General features: G+C 41.9%; 2 protein-coding genes across 3 annotated transcripts; one reads left to right on the top strand and one right to left on the bottom strand.

Annotated features, from left to right (window-relative positions):
• The first annotated feature begins 4 nt into the window (after window positions 1-4).
• ruvbl1 (RuvB-like AAA ATPase 1) lies at window positions 5-8923 on the top strand. The gene is made up of 11 exons (XM_061687983.1): window positions 5-287; window positions 763-849; window positions 946-1078; window positions 2901-3052; window positions 5993-6082; window positions 6518-6667; window positions 6943-7006; window positions 7099-7297; window positions 7665-7767; window positions 7858-7949; window positions 8425-8923. The coding sequence occupies exons 1-11, from the start codon at window positions 147-149 to the stop codon at window positions 8582-8584; spliced, it is 1371 nt and encodes a 456-aa protein (XP_061543967.1). The 5' UTR covers window positions 5-146; the 3' UTR covers window positions 8585-8923.
• Window positions 8924-12346: 3423 nt separating this feature from the next.
• Window positions 12347-19379, bottom strand: rft1 (RFT1 homolog). Of its 2 annotated transcripts, XM_061687981.1 has the most exons (10): window positions 19163-19379; window positions 19007-19092; window positions 18480-18602; window positions 18101-18392; window positions 17890-18024; window positions 16663-16923; window positions 16446-16590; window positions 15449-15554; window positions 13933-14182; window positions 12347-13847 (listed from the first exon to the last, which is right to left on the bottom strand). In XM_061687981.1, exons 1-10 carry the CDS (start codon window positions 19223-19225, stop codon window positions 13683-13685), a joined length of 1626 nt encoding a protein of 541 aa, XP_061543965.1. In that variant the 5' UTR covers window positions 19226-19379; the 3' UTR covers window positions 12347-13682. The 2 variants fall into 2 exon arrangements, with proteins under 2 accessions (XP_061543965.1, XP_061543966.1); XM_061687982.1 differs by lacking the exon at window positions 19007-19092 and having other exon boundaries at window positions 18480-18576; window positions 19163-19202.
• Window positions 19380-19429: the final 50 nt, after the last annotated feature.

Here is a 19429-nt window from a genome sequence, read left to right as displayed (position 1 = left end):
TTTCCATAGTAACCCCACATGGAAACCCTTCTTCCTGTGTTTTGAGTTTCGGCGGCGTCGCTCAGGCAAGCTAATCGAAGACCAAGTGGCTGTTTCTTCGCCTTTAAAGCGCGTTACGGTTTCGCGGCACAACTGCAAAAGCCACCATGAAGATCGAGGAGGTGAAGAGCACCACGAAAACTCAACGGATCGCCTCGCACAGTCACGTCAAAGGACTGGGCTTGGACGAGGCCGGTAACGCCAAACAGACAGCGTGCGGGTTGGTCGGCCAGGAAGCCGCCAGGGAGGTAATGTTGACGATATGATATTCTTCTATTGTGCGGAGTAATCACTTTGAGGACTTAACATTCATACAAGGACAAACTTGTGCGTTTGAACGTCCAGTGTGCACTTTTAACGTAAGCCCCGCTAGCTCGAGGAGTCGCTGTTTCGCACTATCTTCATTTAGATAGAATGTCTATGAAGTGCATTATTTCATTATTACAAGGCTCCTATTTTCCATTAGAAGAATCTCACGGCACATTACCTCACAAAAAGTATACATACACTGAATAAATTACTTAGTGTGACATCTCAGCCTGTAAAGTTGAGCACAAAGCTATTATTCTGTTGTATGAATGGCAAGAAGGGGATACATAGGTTGATTGTACTTTGTCTGCCATCTTATGGAAGAGCATGCAAGTCCTCTGCTTGTCAACTCTGATGTTGCTGGCGTAGAGAGATGAATGAAAATACATTGTTGTTAAAACGGTTACTTTCCAGGCGTGTGGCATCATTGTGGATCTCATCCGCTCCAAGAAGATGGCAGGAAGGGCAGTTTTACTGGCCGGGCCACCTGGTACTGGAAAGGTATTGTCCATATTTTAATATTTTATTAGGTAGCTGTGACAGTCTTTTACATGGTTGTTATTCCTCACTTACACTTGTGGGTGTTTGTCCTCGCAGACGGCCCTCGCCTTAGCCATAGCGCAGGAGCTGGGCAACAAGGTCCCTTTCTGCCCCATGGTTGGCAGCGAAGTTTATTCGTCAGAGATTAAAAAGACAGAAGTGCTGATGGAGAACTTCAGGAGGGCCATCGGTGAGAGTAGCTCTTCATTTGTTTTATATCCATGACTGACAAATAACGCATGTAAGGCAACCACAAAAGAAAGAAAATGTGTAATGATAGGACCATTCCTTCATTTTCCATACTGCTTCTCCACACTAGAGTCACAGGCGTGCTGGAGCCCATCCCAGCTATCTTCAGGCGAGAGGCTGGGTACACCCTGAACTGGTCGCCGGCCAATTGCAGGGCACATAGAAACAAACAACCATTCGCACTCACATTCACACCTACGGGCAATTTAGAGTCTTCAATTAACCTACCGTGCATGTTTTGGGGATGTGGGAGGAAACCGGAGTACCCGGAGAAACCCCACGCATGCACAGGGAAAACAGGCCAACTCCACGCAGACGACACCGGATTTGAACCCAGCTCCTCAGAACTGTGAGGCAGACGTGCTAACCAGTCGTCCGCCATAAACGTGCCTTAAACGTATGTATATTGAGGCATAGTGAGGTCTTTTATGGACAGGACTGTGGTAAAGTGTTCAACGAGCTTTGTTGTTTTAATGAACCCTTTCACAGTAGTTATTTTGACATCATAAAACATTAAATAGACAATATAATAAGCAAAATTATGCAAAAAAAAAACATTTCCACAAACATTTGATAAAAGGTGTGAAATTTAGAAATGTCGATTGAGTCACTATGCCAATAATGGCATAGTGTCCACTCGGTCATAAAGGTGCTGCCTGTTTTGTTCATCATACAGTAGAACCTCTAAACTGAACATCCCAAAAGTTTGCGATTTCAGAGTCCAACCAAGGAAATACCGCAAGAGTGTGTGACTTTCTTTTGTTTGCCTTTTTTTTTTTTTTTTTTTGGGTGCCACCACAGAACACAGTGAGGAAAATGTGATGAAACGTATTGTGACATTGGAAAGGCTGTGGCTGTTCAGTATAATGTGTGCAATATAATTAAATATCACACACAATTCAAATTTTACCAAGCAGGTCCTAAAATAAAGTAAAGTAAATAGCATGTACCAGAGAAAATAACCAGAGAAAAGCTTGCCAAAGCAAGGTGTATTCAAAGCGTGAAGAAGAATGAATGGGTATGATTAAGAATGTTTAAAATGTTACTTCAAACATTACGTGTACAGTTAATAAATGTTTTATTATGGGAACTGTTTGGCCCTGGAGCAGATTAATTCACTTATATCCCATACGATGTTTTTTTTTTTTTTTTTTAATTAGAAAGATTTGGTAGTCAACTAGAATGTACACAGAATGTATCATCTTTACTTTGGCGGTTCGCCTTTAACTAACTTGAATTAACAGTTTGCCTAGTTACATGGTTGTGACTTAATTGTTAAAACAATACAGACGAAAGGTTTTTGCGCAGTACTTTTTGTATCCTGTTGACTTCTGAGTGTCATGTTGCGATGAGGAAATGGGCTGGAAAGTTTCCCCTGCTGATGGCACCTGTCGTATGGAAGGAAATAGACCTTTTGTAGATGGAGAACACCGCTGCTCCTCCCCGAGAACCTGATCTCCAGTTGGAGGTGGAGAGTACCCCAAGCTTGTCACCACCGTGCCAATTAGAGCGCCAAGATGCACAGTCCATGCCTCACGCACACTGATCTAAACCACAGCACGTCAGCCACCTGCGAGCACCTCCTCATGCCGCATTAATGCGGAACAGGGGTCACTCAGGAATGATGGTCAGGAATGTTCACGGCCACGTGCACATAGCAATATCTGAGGGGATGCTACAGCATAGTTTGCACGAGAATACAAAGAGCCGATTCAGTCCCCTGCGGTCAACGTTTGCGATTGTTGTGTCAACCCGTCTTTCAGGGCTGCGCATCAAAGAGACAAAGGAGGTATATGAGGGCGAGGTGACTGAGCTGACCCCCTGTGAGACGGAGAACCCGATGGGGGGCTACGGAAAGACCATCAGCCACGTCATCATTGGTCTGAGGACGGGCAAGGGCACCAAGCAGCTCAAGGTCAGAGTGGATCCTGTCGCCATTATAGACAGACTTTTTTTTTTTTTTAATGCAGAATACAACTCACCATTTTAGTACTTTCAGTATGTAAGATCTCAAATTGGACTAAAATAGTAGTAATAACAAGTAAGTAATTCATTTTTCTTACTCATTGATTTACTGTCATTCAAAAGTCGGGTAACACTTTCGTTTAAGCTGACCGTATTAATGTAACTGACTGTTTTAGTGTCTTTTATTGTTGTTTGCTTCTCCAGATTTATGTACACCATATTTTAAAGTACATCTAGATTTGATTGGAAATCAGCATCTCTCGACACTAAGACTGTCAAACTAATTTTTATCTTGGGCCACATCGTAGTTATGCCTTCCCTCAGAGAGCCGTGATGACTGGACCCATATAAATGAATTATCACCTCATAATTACATATAAACAACAAATTGGATAACTAGTTTTGAAATCAGAAATCTTCAAAATCAGAAGCCTTTACAAAGATGTTTTTCCAATTATTAAAAAGATTTTAAAAGGGGGGTACAAAAAGTATTCAGACCCCCTATTTTCTTTTGGTGTCCCAATACTTGTGTCCAGATAGTGTGCTAAGTGGTGGGCAAAGTATGGCTCACGAGTTACATTCTTTAATCTGGCCCCCTTAGCATTTATATTATCAATAGTAATATTTCTTACATTAATTTAGCTGGGTTTTTTTTCGCTCTTAAAATTTGTTCAGTTAATTAAAATGTATGTATTCATTTTCTATGTATTTTCTATTAAATGAGTTAATGATTTATGGTAAATAATAATGGATTCATTTGACATATTCTGTACAGTTTGTTTTTATTAGTTATTGTATTATATTAAATTTGGCTAATCAGAATCATCTTTATTTGCCAAGTATGTCCAAAAAACGCACAAGGAATTTGTCTCCGGTAGTTGGAGCCGCTCAAGTATGACAAGACAGTCAATTGACAGAGAACACTTTTGAGACATAAAGACATAGACAAAAAACAGTCACTGATCAATAAAGGGTTGCTGGTTATCTGGTAATTCCGGTACTTTTTTTTTTTTTGGGGACAATTGTGCAAAAAGATGCAGTCCTCTAGCACTTAGAGCAGTTCGAAATACTAATGCAATAGTCCGGTGCAATGACCATTGTGCAAAGGGCGCCGAGACTTCAAGCGAGTAGTGCAATAATCTGGGACAATGTTGCAGATACTCCTCAGTCAGTGTGCAAATGGAGCAGATGCTACTCTGGCTTGAGTGGCCAGTATTGGCCAACAACAGATATGCAAATAGTGCAGCATGGCGAGACTAACTACAGTGAGTGCACAAGTAATTTATAATTGGCCCCACAAATGTGACAACAAACTCAAGTCAAAAAATTGCCAGCATGTTGTAATGGAATTGTAGGTTAGGTGTTTAAGAAGTTGATTGCAAGAGGGAAGAAGCTGTTGGAATGTCCGCTAGTTCTAGTTTGCATTGATCGGTAGCGCCTACCTGAGGGAAGGAGCCGGAAGAGCTGGTGACCGGGATGTGGAGGGCCCGAGAGGATTTTGCACGCTCTTGTCTTAGTTCTGGCAGCGTGCAAGTCCTCAAAGGTGGGTAGGGGGGTACCGACAATCCTTTCAGCAGTTTTGATTGTCTGTTGCAGTCGGAGTTTGTCCTTTTTTGTAGCAGCACCAAACCAGACTGTGATGGAAGAACACAGGACTGATTCGATGACCGCTGTGAAGAACTGCCTCAGCAGCTCCGGTGGCAGGCCGTGCTTTCTCAGAAGCCGCAGGAAGTACATCCTCTGCTGGGTCTTTTTGAGAATGGAGTTGATGTTGGTTGTCCACTTCAGGTCCTGAGAGACTGTAATTCCCAGGAACTTGAAGGTCTTGACGGTTGACACAAGACAGCTGGACAACGTGAGGGGCAGCTGTGGCGAAGGATGCCTCCTGAAGTCCACGATCATCTCTACCGTCTTGAGCGTGTTCAGCTCCAGCTTGTGTCGGCCGCACCACAGCTCCAGCCGCTCCGCTTCCTGTCGATATGCAGACTCGTCACCGTCCTTGATGAGGCCGATGACAGTGGTGTCATCTGCAAACTTCAGGCGTTTGACAGCCGGGTGCGTTGAGGTGCAGTCGTTCGTGTAGAGAGAGAAGAGCAGGGGAGAGAGGACACAACCTTTGGGTTCCCCAGTGCTGATGCTGCGTGTGGATGAGGTGGCCTCCCCCAGCCTCACTTGCTATGTCCTGCCTGTCAGGAAGCTGTAAATCCACTGGGAGTTGGCAGGTGAGACGCTGAGCTGGAGAAGCTTGGTTGAAAGGACTTCAGGGATGATGGTGTTGAACGCTGAGCTGAAGTCCACGAACAGGATCCTCGCGTAGGTCCCTGCACTGTCGAGGTGTTCTAGGATGAAGTGCGGTCCCATGTTGACTGCATCATCCGCAGACCCGTTCGCTCGGTAGGCAAACTGCAGGGGGTGCAGCAGGGGACCTGTGACACTCTTGAGGTGGTCCAGCACGAGACGTTCAAAGGACTTCATGACCACAGATGTCAAGGCGACAGGCCTGTAGTCATTTAGACCTGAGATTGTAGGTTTCTTGGGGACTGGAATGATGGTGGAGCGTTTGAAACAGGATGGTACTTCGCACAGTTCCAGAGATCTATTGAAGATCTGTGAAGACTGGAGTGAGCTGGTCCGCGCAGACTTTGAGGCAGGATGGGAACACATGGTCTGGGCCTGCCGTTAATTATGAAAAATGTGTGAAATATTTTATAATTACGCAAAACTACAGTATTTTGCAAACATATTTTTTTCTTAACCTCGACTAAAAATGACCTTGCCCATCTTTCAATTCATAAACATATTAACAATGGCCTTTCAGAACAAAGGTTTGCCCACCCTTGGTGTAACTCTCATTGAGTTAATCCATAGTATTATTCCTTGTGTTCCAAAGTTGGATCCCAGCATTTATGAGAGTCTGCAGAAGGAGCGCGTGGAGGTGGGAGACGTCATCTACATTGAAGCCAACAGTGGAGCTGTTAAGGTATTACCGCGCACTTCTACTTGTTCTTTGTTGGGTCATAAAATACAACACATTCATCTTTTTCATTGACAAGTTTTTCGTCTGGCCTTTCATCTCTCTGCACTCACCATGACAATCTATGCTATGCTTCCTTTCCGAGTTTTCAGTCAAGCTTCTTTTTCTTCCTGCTATCTCTCCATCTCCCCAAATGCCTCCTTTCCTGCAGTGAGGCTTGCGGCTTCTGTTGACAGGTCGCAGTGACAGTTCCTTTAATCGGTGCAGGTGGGCTTGTGAGCAAATAAGGGGGGCGGAGGTCCCACACATGACACTTGTTGACAGGCCTCTCGCAAAGCGCCGCATCTGTCTGCCAATCATCTGGCCCACCTGCTCTACCATAGAATTATTATTTTTTTTTTTTAATACACAGGTATCCTTATGCTACTTGTGTCTTTGCAGAGACAAGGTCGCTGTGACACCTTCGCCACAGAATTTGACCTGGAGGCTGAGGAGTACGTGCCACTGCCAAAGGGAGACGTGCACAAAAAGAAGGAGATTGTCCAAGATGTCACGCTACATGACCTTGACGTGGCAAATGCGAAACCACAGGTTTAAAAAAAAATAAAAAAAATACTGTCTTAATTTACTCTTTGAAAAGTCTTCATTTGGGTCAGGGCAGTGAAAGAGTGGTTAGCTCATATGCCTGAGTCGAGAGGTCCTGGCATCTTAGCTCCTGCCCTCCTGTGTCGAGTTTGCTTGGAGAACTACATTGTCATTCCAGTCACCCAGCCGTGACCCTAATGAGGACGAGCGAGCTATAGAAAATGTTATAACGTCAGAAGATTGTTTTTGCAGTCCTTGAGTGTTCTTGCTGATTGTCACAGGGTGGCCAGGACATTCTCTCCATGATGGGACAGCTGATGAAGCCCAAAAAGACAGAAATCACAGGTTGGCAACAGTGCCATTAAATCCCTACCTGCTTCTACACTTTCGCTCGTGTTGCTCAGCTGTCCTTTTATGTTGTTGTTGTTTTTTTACAGATAAGCTCCGGGCAGAGATCAACAAGGTGGTGAACCGCTACATCGACCAGGGCGTAGCCGAGCTGGTGCCTGGCGTGCTGTTTGTAGACGAGGTCCACATGCTGGACATAGAGTGCTTCACATACCTCCATCGAGCGCTGGAGAGCACCATCGCCCCCATCGTTGTGTTCGCCTCCAACAGGGGAAACTGTCTCATCAGGTTGACCATCCTGACATAAACCGTATTTGGCTTGGTTTGGGGCAGTCGCTTTTCTACTTTTAAACAGGAAACTTAAAAATCTACCCAGCATTGAATGCATTAGTCATGATACTACATGTTAGCAAACTGCAACATCCATCCATGTTTTTTTTATATTGCTTATGCCATTCTGTGGACTGCTTAGGGTGTTTCAGAAAGGACATAAAATTGTATCTAGGTGAGTTTTAGTGAATAGCCCAGGATAGAATCCACAGAAAAGAAATATGAAGAGGTGAATTTGTTAGTACCGTACTGCGAATACTCAGACGTTCACTGTGAAAAGTGGCATAATCATTGCTTTCCCTCTTTTTTTGCGTTTGCTCTTTAGGGGAACCGAGGACATCAGCTCACCACATGGGATTCCACTGGACCTACTAGACAGAGTGATGATCATCCGCACTATGCTGTACACGCCACAGGAGATGAAACAGGTCAGTGGCAACCGCAGAAATCCTGATTACAGTCATGTTTTTTTGTCACTAATAAGAATTCCTTTTTTTTTTTTCTCTCTTCTCCCCCAGATCATCAAGATCCGTGCTCAGACCGAGGGTCTCAGTATCAGTGAGGAAGCACTTGCACACCTGGCAGATATTGGCGCCAAGACCACCCTCAGGTACTAAAATACACTATGTGAATAAAATTATTGGGTTGCTTTCACTCTTCTGGAAAGACTTTCTACAATATTTGGTCAGGTCAGAGGTTAGATCCAAAAGTGTTTTTTTTATTTTTTTTTTTTATATTGGTTAAATGAATGTATAATCAATTTGACCAAGACAATAAATACAAATTGTTAAATGTATATATAAAATGTATTTTGTTGTTAGTGTTATTCCATTATTTACAATAGTTCAATTAAACAATCATTTCATCAGAAAAATGATTAAAAATTAATACTTTTTAAGTAAACAAATTTTAGGGGGCAACGACTAAATTAATGGAATAAATGTTACAGGACTTATGGTAAATGTAAATGCTCGGCGCTCACGGGCCACACTTTGCCCACTCCCGATATGTCTCAATACTGCACCATAAGTGTTCATCAGTACAGTTGCGGTCTCCAAAAATGACTCGTATCCGTTTGTGGCCAGGTACGCCGTTCAACTGCTGACGCCGGCCAGCCTGCTTGGTCGCGTTCAGGGCAAAGAGACGGTAGAGCGGGAGCAGGTGGAGGAGATCAATGAACTCTTTTACGACGCCAAGTCCTCTGCCAAAATCCTCCAGGATCAGCATCACAAATTTATGAAATGAAAAGTGTCATTGCATCCTGCTTTCTGTTGATCTCCAACATGTCTCTATTAATGGCATATTTCAATGGGCCCTTATTGATTCTGCTTGACATAAAACAATTGAATGAAAGAGACCTGACTGTTTTTTCCCAGTAATTTGGCTGTGGTTTAAAAAAATTTTAGAGTTAATTTTCTTGCCATTCCTCTCAGAAGTAGTCCTGCAACTAAGTGTCATAGCAGGAATAATGACAACTTTGCTGTGTCAGTATTTTTAAAGAAAGTTTATATTTCTTTTCGATATATGGGGGAAAACAAGCATTTTCAAACTTAAGATTAAAATCAAATTGATGCAAAAGCCATACTTTCAATGTTAACCCTTTTGGCATAGGGTTTTGCGGATTTTAGAGAACCAATTCAAAGTACATGTGGTATTATGAATGGCAAATACATGTAAGATCAGTGACAGACAAAAAGTAAACTCAACGTAAGCCAATCTAATGAGCTGTATCAAAACTTTCACTTTTATAAAGATTTTTGCTGAAAGAGGTTAATTTAGCAATATGTGTATTATTGTGGTTGTAGTTTGCGGTTTACAAATGTACTTCATCATCCCAACAGCCCTTTCAAATGAATTAATTTCCTCGTCCAGCTACATGAGGAGTATAGGAAATGCACACTTCACTACAACATATTGATTACAAGAAGTCCTCGATTTACGTACGGGGTTCCATTCCTACGCTGGCGACGTAACACGATTTTCCGCGTAAGTCGGATTTCACCATTAGTCGAAATTTACGGCGAAATACTTCTGTTACGGTGTGAGATGGGACTGCGAAGGAGGAAGGAGTGCGCGCCGGTGCGAGTGTGTACAGTGGCAAGTGAAAAAAATTAGATGCTGTACTTACCATTACTGCTGAGAGTGTGAAAAAAAGGAGGGCGAAAAAGGCAAAGATACTCCCGCCAGACAAACACAGACAAGCACTATGCACGAGCTAAGCAGAAACACTATGGTGCTGGGGACAAAATGGCAGACGAGGCACGGGCGTCGTAAAGTCGAAACGTCGTAGGTCGAATGCGTCGTAACCCGAGGACTTCCTGTAATACCTTTCTGAACACTATCTTTAATACAGCTCGAATTGGATCTCATTAGCTGGTGCAGGTGTACCCAATGATGTTATTACAGTCAATGTAAGAAAAGGTGTAAAAACATGCCCAACAAACACGGAGCCGCAGGTGCTAAGGTGGTCTCGGTCTACTTCCTGGCAGGTCGAGCTGAGCGTGTGTTCAGAGCCGTCTCGCCTCCTGACCTCACACCACTGAACACGGATGGAGCAGTTTTACCCATTTTCTCTGTGGACAATTGAACAATCAGGATAATCAGATCTTAGCAGTGATGTGCGCTTCAGAACTTTATAGGGCAAGGAACCATACGTATTTGATGTTTCAAATGGGCATCACACCTTACTAAAAGGCAATGACTTGTCAAAAGTTAATCCATTTTGAGACACGAATTCTTCATTACAAATAATTGTAACTATCCCTGATATGCATACATTTTGTTTATGTATTATGTATTAGAATATCTATATATATAATATATATATAATATAGAATATAAGTTCATTTCTGAGTTCCATTAAAATACAGTTCAGAAAGGCAATTTTGAGATGAAAAATAATTATGCTAATTTCTCGAGATGGTGAATTTTGAGTTTCCTTAGCTATAATCTATCATCAAAATTATAAAAATGTCATAAAATAGTTCACTGTGTAGTTTCCACACAATGTATGAGTTTCACTTTTGAAACTGAACTACTGAAATAAATTACGTATCCATCCATCCATTTTCAACACCGCTTATCCTAGTTAGGGTCGCGCGACACTGGAGCCTATCCCAGCTGACTTCGGGCGAAAGGCGGACTACACCCTGAACTGGTCGCCAGTCAGTCGCAGGGCACAAATTACGTATTCCACAATAATCTAATATGTTATGATGAACCTATACTCTGGGCTGTATAGTATAAATAGGTATACTGCTCTATGGTATACTCTATGTGATTGGCTGGCAACCAGTTCAGGGTGTACCCCGCCTCCTGCCCGATGATAGCTGGGATTGGCTCCAGCACTCCCGCGACCCTTGTGAGGATAAGCAGCTCAGAAAATGGATGGATGGAAGGACAGTAAACTGTATCAATTGAGCTATACTATACCGATCGATCTGTTGTGTATACAAGTTCCAAAAACATGAGAAAGAAGAATGAATACTAATGATTGAACATTTGAAAAATTCAAACAAATTCCTTGTTACATTTACAAAAATAATGGTATGTGGTTTCATGTAAAATGTTGCAAGCATTTTAATGATTTAAAAGAATAACTAAACACACTTTGTTCCACTGGGAAAACTGCGAGTCTCCCATCATTACAGCATTCCTTCCCAGTCGCCCTACATAGAGTGGAAACCTTCGACATCATACGCCAACTTACTGCTAATGTCAACTTAAACCAATATGTTCAACTGCTTCATTTCAGCCCAGCCAACAACACATGCATATACTGCACGTGTGTGTCTCTTTGTGGACTCACCACACTCCTCCATGACTTCAAAAGTCTTGCTCTTCACTGGTCCACTGCCACCAAGTCTATTCTTTGTCTCAGCCAGCTCCTCCTGGCTCACCGCAGGACGCTGGACTTCTTCTTGTGGCTGACAAAATAAACAACAGTGACTAACATTCAAGCATTTGTACAAAAGATGTTCAGTAAAAAGTGCTCTTACTTGAGACATAGTCAGCGATGTCAGCTGTTTTCTTCTCCCTGCAGCCCGTTTATACTGTATATAGTCGGAGTCTCAAGTGGACAATAAATCTGTTTCTCAACAATAACAAATTATGTCATGAGTGAAAAAGCTCCTCCTACAGTTTGTGTGTAAATGAATCCCAGTTTAAAACGAGAAGAACTCTCCAAAATGAGATAAACTCTGTTTTGGGATTAAAATCTCATTGCACATACAAGGGGAGGGGCGGGGGGGGACCAAAAGGAATGTTGCTTCCTATCCTTCCTGTTCATTCCCCATAATGACCTCATTATCCAGCCCTGGTGGGTGCTTCATTCAGTTGTGGCGAGTTCAGAGGAATAACAACTGTAGCTTAGTAGTTTGTGGTTCTGCAAAAACTAACACTGACTGCTTCTTTGCCTGTTGAAAAGTCAAAAAAGAAAAACACTGTAGCAGACTTGTCTGACAAAAAAAAATGAGAATGTACATTACTACACATTGATTTAAGATTAGAATTATTAGTATAGAATGTAGGCAAGTCCTTTGGTCCACAGTCCCACTATTCCATTCAATATGTGCATCTCAATATAGAAAAACAATGAAACAAAAAGAGAAAGAATCAGTATAAAGAGCAGCTTCATCCAGTGGACCAACACAGATGAGGAGCAGGTCCAGTATCCCACATTGGTATTTGTCACAATCCATTGCTTCAAACCAGTTGTGAACAATATACTTGTAGATTGTCAGTCATGCAGGTTATGGTCATCTGCAAAGGTTCAGTGAAGTCAACTGGACAGTTCTAAATGGAAGACAAGAAGCCTTTGGGTGACAACTAAGAATAAATCCAGTTGCCTTCATTTGAACCTCTGTACAAAAGTATCATTTCTCAATGTATGAACATTTTTATGAGCAAATCATTATTTAAATAGACTGTCCAAGATAAACGTGCAAAAATAAACAACTGAATGTGACATTACAAGATTTCCGAAACATAAGGGAAAATGCATTATGCTTCTTTTTTTTTTTTTTTTTTTTTTTGCCAAAATCCCAAAAGGTTTGTTTGGTGCAAGCACATAACTCTTCATTACCAAAATAATACCATACCACACAGTGAAGCATGGTGGTTGCCGCATCATGCTTTGGGGTTGAGCATCTTTAGCTGGAACTGGGGCCGAAGTCAAGGTAGAGGGAATTATGAGCAGTTCCAATGCAAATACAAATCAGTGTTAGAACAAAACCTTCAGGCTTCTGCTAGAAATTTAAAAAGAAAATGTCACAAAATGCCTACTAGGAAATCAGAAGTTTATTGGGGATTAATCAGAGGTACTTTAAATGGTGGCAGGTGTGTGCTAACTCCTATTTAACATGAGTTTGAATAGGATTGGGTAATTCCGAATACAAGCATATCTCAGTTATATGAGGGTGTGTCCACCACATTATTTCATGTGATTCATCTTTACTACTACCCCTCTCGACAATATTTTAAAAATCATTTTAAAAGATTGAATTGTAGAGGTTATAGGTCACACTAATGGTGGAAAAAAGTTTTTAAATTGTTTATCTTGGTCAAATTCTTTTTTTTTTATTATTTACCAGTCCATCAAGGAAATGATATAGTCATATAGGGAAGCTTGAAACTAAGAGACTAATTAGGAGTAGCATATAGTATACTGTAATAAGTCGGTAAGGTTTCGAAACACTTTTCAGTGGTTGACTATGGCAAACTGGATACTTAGAAAAATGTTGGACATTGCCTTGTTTGGAGTAGTTAGATACATTATTACAAACACTTCTCAGTGTAAGGTCTTAGGCTGTATGAATAAAAAACGGAACATACTGTATTTAATGTGTCCTTAAAATTATTTTAATTCATTACATTTAGATCAGGAAGGTGTACCTAATGATGTGTCCAAAGAGGATAGATTTCTTCACATGTACAAACAAGGGAATTATCCAGTAACATTATCATATACAGAAGCACACATTCACATTCAGTTGCATCTTAATACGTTTGAATATCGTGGAAAACTTGATTTGTTTCAATAGTTTAATTGAAAAAGGACATTTTATATATTAGATAGATTCACTTTACACTGAGTGAAATATTTAATGATTTCTTGTACGAATGATGATTTTATCTTAGTTAAAGGAAATCCAAAACTCACCATCTTAGAATGCTAGATAAGAAACAATCAAAATTATTTTAATATATAAATTACATCGGACTTTTTGAATTAAACTACTGAAATAAATGAACTCTTCTACAATATTCTAAGTTTTTGAGATGCACCTGCTCTTGCAGCTGATGTTCATTAAAAAAATTAATTCACTTGTTGCTGTCCTTCAAGTTATGCATGTTTTTTCCTGTACTGTGGCAAAAGCTGAGTCCTCACAAACACAATGAGTTGAGTTTCTGTGAGCAGAACGGCTCCGAGAACAAAAAGAAGACACACCGCTCCCACGCTGATGTGGACCGATCTGAGGAGCCAGCCGCCGTCGCAGCAGAAAACACTCTACCAACAATAAAAACAGGCACTTGCAATACAAAACGAGACAGTAAAGTAATGTCAATATTAGAAGTGCAGTGTGTGAAGATACCTCACTGACGACCGTGACCGCCGCACTGACAGCGAGCGCCAGGCACAGCAACGGCGAGGGCAGCAGGCCTCGCAGGGGCTTCCACGGACTGGACAGGAAGTAGCGGCGAATGTACACCACGCTGTGCGTGATGCGGAGGGCCATATTAAGGCAGTTGGCCAGGATGAAGCCCACACTGCCCGCCCACCACGTCAGCATGTAGGACAGGAAGAGGAACGAAGCAGACAGAGCCAACATCACCAAGTTGTACCTAGAAATGAAAAATGCAGTCACATTATATATATTTTTTTTTCCTTTGTTTAACCAGGTCAGGAAATTGAGAACAGTTTCTCATTTACAATGGTACCTTGATTTAAGAGTTTAATTCATTCTGTGACCACACTCATCGTTTCTCTCATCATCTTTCTCCATTGAAATGAATGGAAGTGCCATTAAGCAATTCCTCCCACCCCACCCCCCCAAAAAAACACATCAAAAATATTTGTAATGTGTTTTTTTAATAAAAATATTGCACCTGATAATAATTTACTTCGTAAAAAAAAAACACATTAATGACATAATAAACTAGAACTTCAAGGTTTACACAGCTATTGTCAGTGGACTTTGTGCTGCTTCTCTGTTGTGCATGCATGCCGTGGCCACCTGGAGGCTGTTTAATGCAGACATACAGGATATATGGAGACGTCATAACTCCTCAACAGCAATATGCGTCGTTCTTTGCAGAGGATAAAGAATATTTACCGGTGAGAATTACTCTATTATCTGTTTACATGTGTTTCTCCACTGTTTGTGTTCAAATATTTGATGCTTAAAGGGTTGCAAGACCGCAACAGATGCGATTCGTTAGGTTGTTTATAGCGATTTGAAAAGGTATGTTAACATTTGTTAGCTTTCTGAAGGCAAAGCTATGTCATTGTTTTAACTACACAACATGTATTTTTTTATGTGTAGTTTGACAGTAAACTTGAACTGGGCGTGACAAAGAAGAATTCTTCACTATCTGACAAACTGCTGCTTGTTGTGAAATGAGTTGAGTTGAGCTCACTGTCACCATCCAGCGTTCTTACCTCAAATTTTAGCTCGCAAGTCAAAGTAAAGAAAATCAACCAAATGATGTCTCGTATCTCAAAAAACTTTCAAGTCGGGTCACTCGGATCTCAAGGCACCACTGTATGTTTACAACGGACCCCTGCTATTCGCGGAGAATAGGGACTGGGTCGGACCGCGAATGGCGAAAATCCGGATATAAGTGACATCCCTTATAATTGTATTAAAAATAAATAGATAATAAAAAATACATTTAAACCCAAGAAATAATTGAAATAGCGGGGATAAACTGCCAGTAAGCTTTTTGGGGTTAATGCCTCCAAATAAAAGAAAAAAAACAAAGGATAAACAGAAAAAACATTTTAATTGAAAAAAAAAATAATTAATAAATGCACTTAGGTGAGTATCTGCGGATCCACTGTATTTTGTTGTGTTAAAAGTGATTTGGTGAACGTTAATTTGTACCTACTTGTCAACCTCCTCCTGGCTCATGGCAGCAAACACAAAACACTCGGTCACACCGTTTACAGCCAGCAGGAGGACGTAGCAGCTGTAGCATTGCAGCAAAGATGGGCCTTGAACAAAACACAAAAAGGAAGCAGTGAATTGAAAATTCTTGTATATCCTCATCATATCTTGCGGGCACTAAATGTATTAATAGTATTACTATTCATACTATACTAATAATACTATTGCTTACATTTACAACATCCAATCTTTCTCACCCTCCTTGTTACAAAACTTTTTTCAGTATCTAAGTAAACTTTCTATAATGATATAACAGTGTAATACACTTTCTCTAGCACTTGTCCTCATTAGGGTCACGGGTGAGTTGGAACCTATCCCAACTAACTTTGGTCGAGAGGCGGGGTGCAACCTGGACTGGTCGCCAGCCAATCGCCGGGCACATAAAGGCAAACAAGCATTTACACTCACATTCACACACATGAATAATTTAGTCTTCTCATCACGAATCATGCATGTTTTTAGGGTGTGGGAGGAAGCTGGAGTACCCGGAGAAAACCCAAGTAAGCGCGAAGGAGAACAAGCTACCTTCACATAGAAAGGCCGGAGCCAAGAATCGAACCCCGCCCAGACCTCAGAACTCTGAGGCAGACAATGCCAAACCACATTCTGCATGTGTTACAACAGCGTGGCTTTGTAGAAAAGAGTGCGGGTATTAGACTGGCCTGCCTGCAGTCCAGACCCGTCTCCCATTGAAAATGTGTGGCGCATTATGAAGCGTAAAATAGGACAACGGAGACCCGGGACTGTTGAACAGGTGAAGCTGTACATCAAGCAAGAATGGGAAAGAATTCCAGCTACAAAGCTTCAACAATTAGTGTCCTCAGTTCCCCAAACATTTATTGAATGAATTCATTGAATTCTGTTTTTATTTATGTTTAACACAACGTCCCAACTTCATTGGAATTGGGGTTGTAAGTTATTGTCATTATCATTGTTACCTGCCCCACTGCTCAGCAGAGAACCCCCGTAAATATCCAGAGCCAGTCCCGAGTAGGCGTACCCAAAGACTGCAATAATGAGTCCAATCACCAGCACCAGTTTGAGCAGGCATTGTAGTACATCTGCTGCAACACCAACATCTTCCTGAAGACAATGGTCACAGCATGAACTTAAACTCATGAATATTTATCCACAATAAAACATGCCTGTGCATACCTGTTTCTGGCTTTTGACATCGCGGCCTCGCTCCAGCACTTTAGCGAAGAAGATGTAGAAGCTCTCCTCGATTGGCAAGAAGATGAAGCGTGCCACCATGGAGCCCAGGTTGTTGACGATGTCATAAACGCCCTGGTCGCCGAAGCTGAGGACGTTCAGGAAGGTCATGACGTAGCGCTCGCCTTCAGTCAGGATCTGCTTGAGGAATGACTGCTTGAAGAAGCTCCAGGTGAGCCGGGCCATGGTCCAGTCCAACAGAGGCTAGAAACAGATAGACGCGCTGTAGGGTTTTGCCAGCATATACAATTTGGAGGGGGGGGGGGGGGGGGGGGGGGGGCAGCTGTCTGTTCCTAATGTCTGGTATTATTTGACCAGCGTTGCAAAAAGTTGGGTGTCATTATCAACTGCAACTGCAGTACTAGGCCATGGTGAAAGGGGGATGCTGTATCGCAAAAAGTTGGAAGTCGCTCTTGAAAACATAGGAGAAGAGCCTCCATAACGCAAATGTGTCGGAAGATAGTGTATTTTCAAACAAGTAAATTTTGTTTCTTAATGCAACGAAGCACATCCAATTTCCTGGGGAAAAAATTCAAGCCAAAATTAGTAAAGTAAATAGTAAGCAAAGTTATAATAATAACATTCGTTTTTCTAAATCTTTCCAGATTTTCCCTGAGATCCAGCGGTTTTGATCCGAAATGGCTGGATACATTGACATGGCTCAGACACACCAAAGAATGTCAGGCTTTGTAATACTCTATATGCCAGATGGATTGTAGCCCCGGATGCATTGTGGCCTCACTTGCTGCAGCACTACAGGCTGGACAGCTTACAATTGAAAAAGAAAAAGTATCATATATCCAGCAAACAAAAACAATTTGTTCTAAAAGTTTTTTTTATTTTATTTTTTTATAAATGCTTCATTGAGTTTTTATTTACTTTTTCGAGAGAACATTGGACTGGACTACTTGGTCTGGATGAGGACATTATACCTACTGGAAAATAGAAGGCTTAAATGCTCGACCTCTGGCTGTGAAATGTGTCAATGAAATGGCTTGAGCCAAGGGTCTACAAGGGTCTAGCATTGAACAGGGCCACATTTTGCCAAGTTAAAGTTGATTGACCCACTACTCATGAACACTTTTATTATATTCAATATCAAGGGTTCCTGTATTTATAGTCAACAGTTTAGCTTGTTAACAAATGAGGAATAATAAACAATCACACTACCTCTCCATTAACTGTGTGAGGCATCAGATCTCCAATGTTGCGCAGAGGAAAATTGCGCTCAGTCGCTTCTTTGGAAGGCAAGAAACGAAGAAAGTAAACTGCATAGCACAGCACCAGGACTCCTGTGTACACCAACTAAAACATACCAAGAAATTAAAGTAATGCATCTTTCCTTGACAAATAACACCTAGTATTTGAAGCAGATTCTTACATGAGCAGCAGAGAAGATGTAAAGGCCCCATTCACGGGCAGACACCACCAGCACCACCGTCATGCTGCACTTAGCCAGCATGGCCAAGCTCTCAGCGACCACTTTTAGCCTCACAAACATGTGAGCCTGGGCCAGCACCCACAGGGGCTCGGCCAAGAGCTCCTGCACCCCCGCTAGGGCGAACAGCACTACGCCGGGGCCGTAGAACGGAACCGCTTGAGGGTCCGGTGCTTCAAGGAGCCAGAGCCACACAGCGGCCAACATGGCTCCCAATAGCGCACCTAGAGGCAAACTGAGAGGACAAGGCTGCATTAGAGAGAGCTTTAGAGAGACAGGCAACCGTAACACAGTGAACAAAATGGTGGTCGGTGATGCTTACGTCAGCCATAGCAGATTGATAAGCTGCCTCCAGTTGTGCTTCCCCCCATCAGAGCCACTCAGACACGCTTTTCGAAAGGCCTCTCTGGATAAAAATACTAAAGTGGAGTAGAGCAGTGTAAGCCTGCAAATATGAAGACAATGACACATATTACTATTAGAAAGAAACTGCTTATTAGTGATTCCCAACCACTGTGAGCTCTGAGGTCATCAGATGTGTCACGGGAAATAATAAAATTTCCCTCAAGTGGTACGAAAAATATACATTTAATACATATATGTTGTTAAATCTATATATGCCAGTGAGGTATAGGGACAGGCAGAACAATTAAAAGGCTCTTCCACTAGATGGCAGAGCTGTCGAAGATTACAGTTGTCGTCCTTCAATTCTACAAGTATATCAGCTTTGAGTTTAGCTAAACAGGCCCATATTTCAACTTGACTTAAGTGATTTTGTGAGTAAATTAAGAGGAAATGTAACATATGTGCCTTAACGGCTCAATAAAGGTTGGGAAACTCTTGGCTTACCTGACATTCACCACCCCAATCAGCTCTTTGGACACAAAGCGGAGGGTGAACGCGTTCAATAAGAAGGTGAGCACACGGAACATTACCTGACATGAAACTTCAGCATTAGGAGGAAGCATTTCACACGCAAATGAGCTCACGTTAGCATTTACTCACCTGAAGCAGCACATTGTACGAAGCGAGAGTGGACGCGTTCTTCAATACGTCCTGCGAGCTCATTGTGGATTTTTCTCTTGACCGGCTTGAAAGTCCCTGTTTAACTTAGGTTTTCTACATTAAATTCATACTTAATTTCTTTCCACCGCGTTCAGACAAAGAACCAGTTTGAGCACACCATACGGGAATTCAGCGGAGTTTCCACTTCCGTACACATTGTAAGGACGCAGGTTACGTGATGACGTTGTGCGTTCGGGGCGTAACAGT

This window comes from Phycodurus eques, chromosome 10, assembly GCF_024500275.1.
Source record: "Phycodurus eques isolate BA_2022a chromosome 10, UOR_Pequ_1.1, whole genome shotgun sequence".
Taxonomy (NCBI): domain Eukaryota; kingdom Metazoa; phylum Chordata; class Actinopteri; order Syngnathiformes; family Syngnathidae; genus Phycodurus; species Phycodurus eques.
The sequence above is the reverse complement of the archived record's forward strand: the minus strand, read 5'-3'. Positions and strand labels throughout refer to the sequence as shown.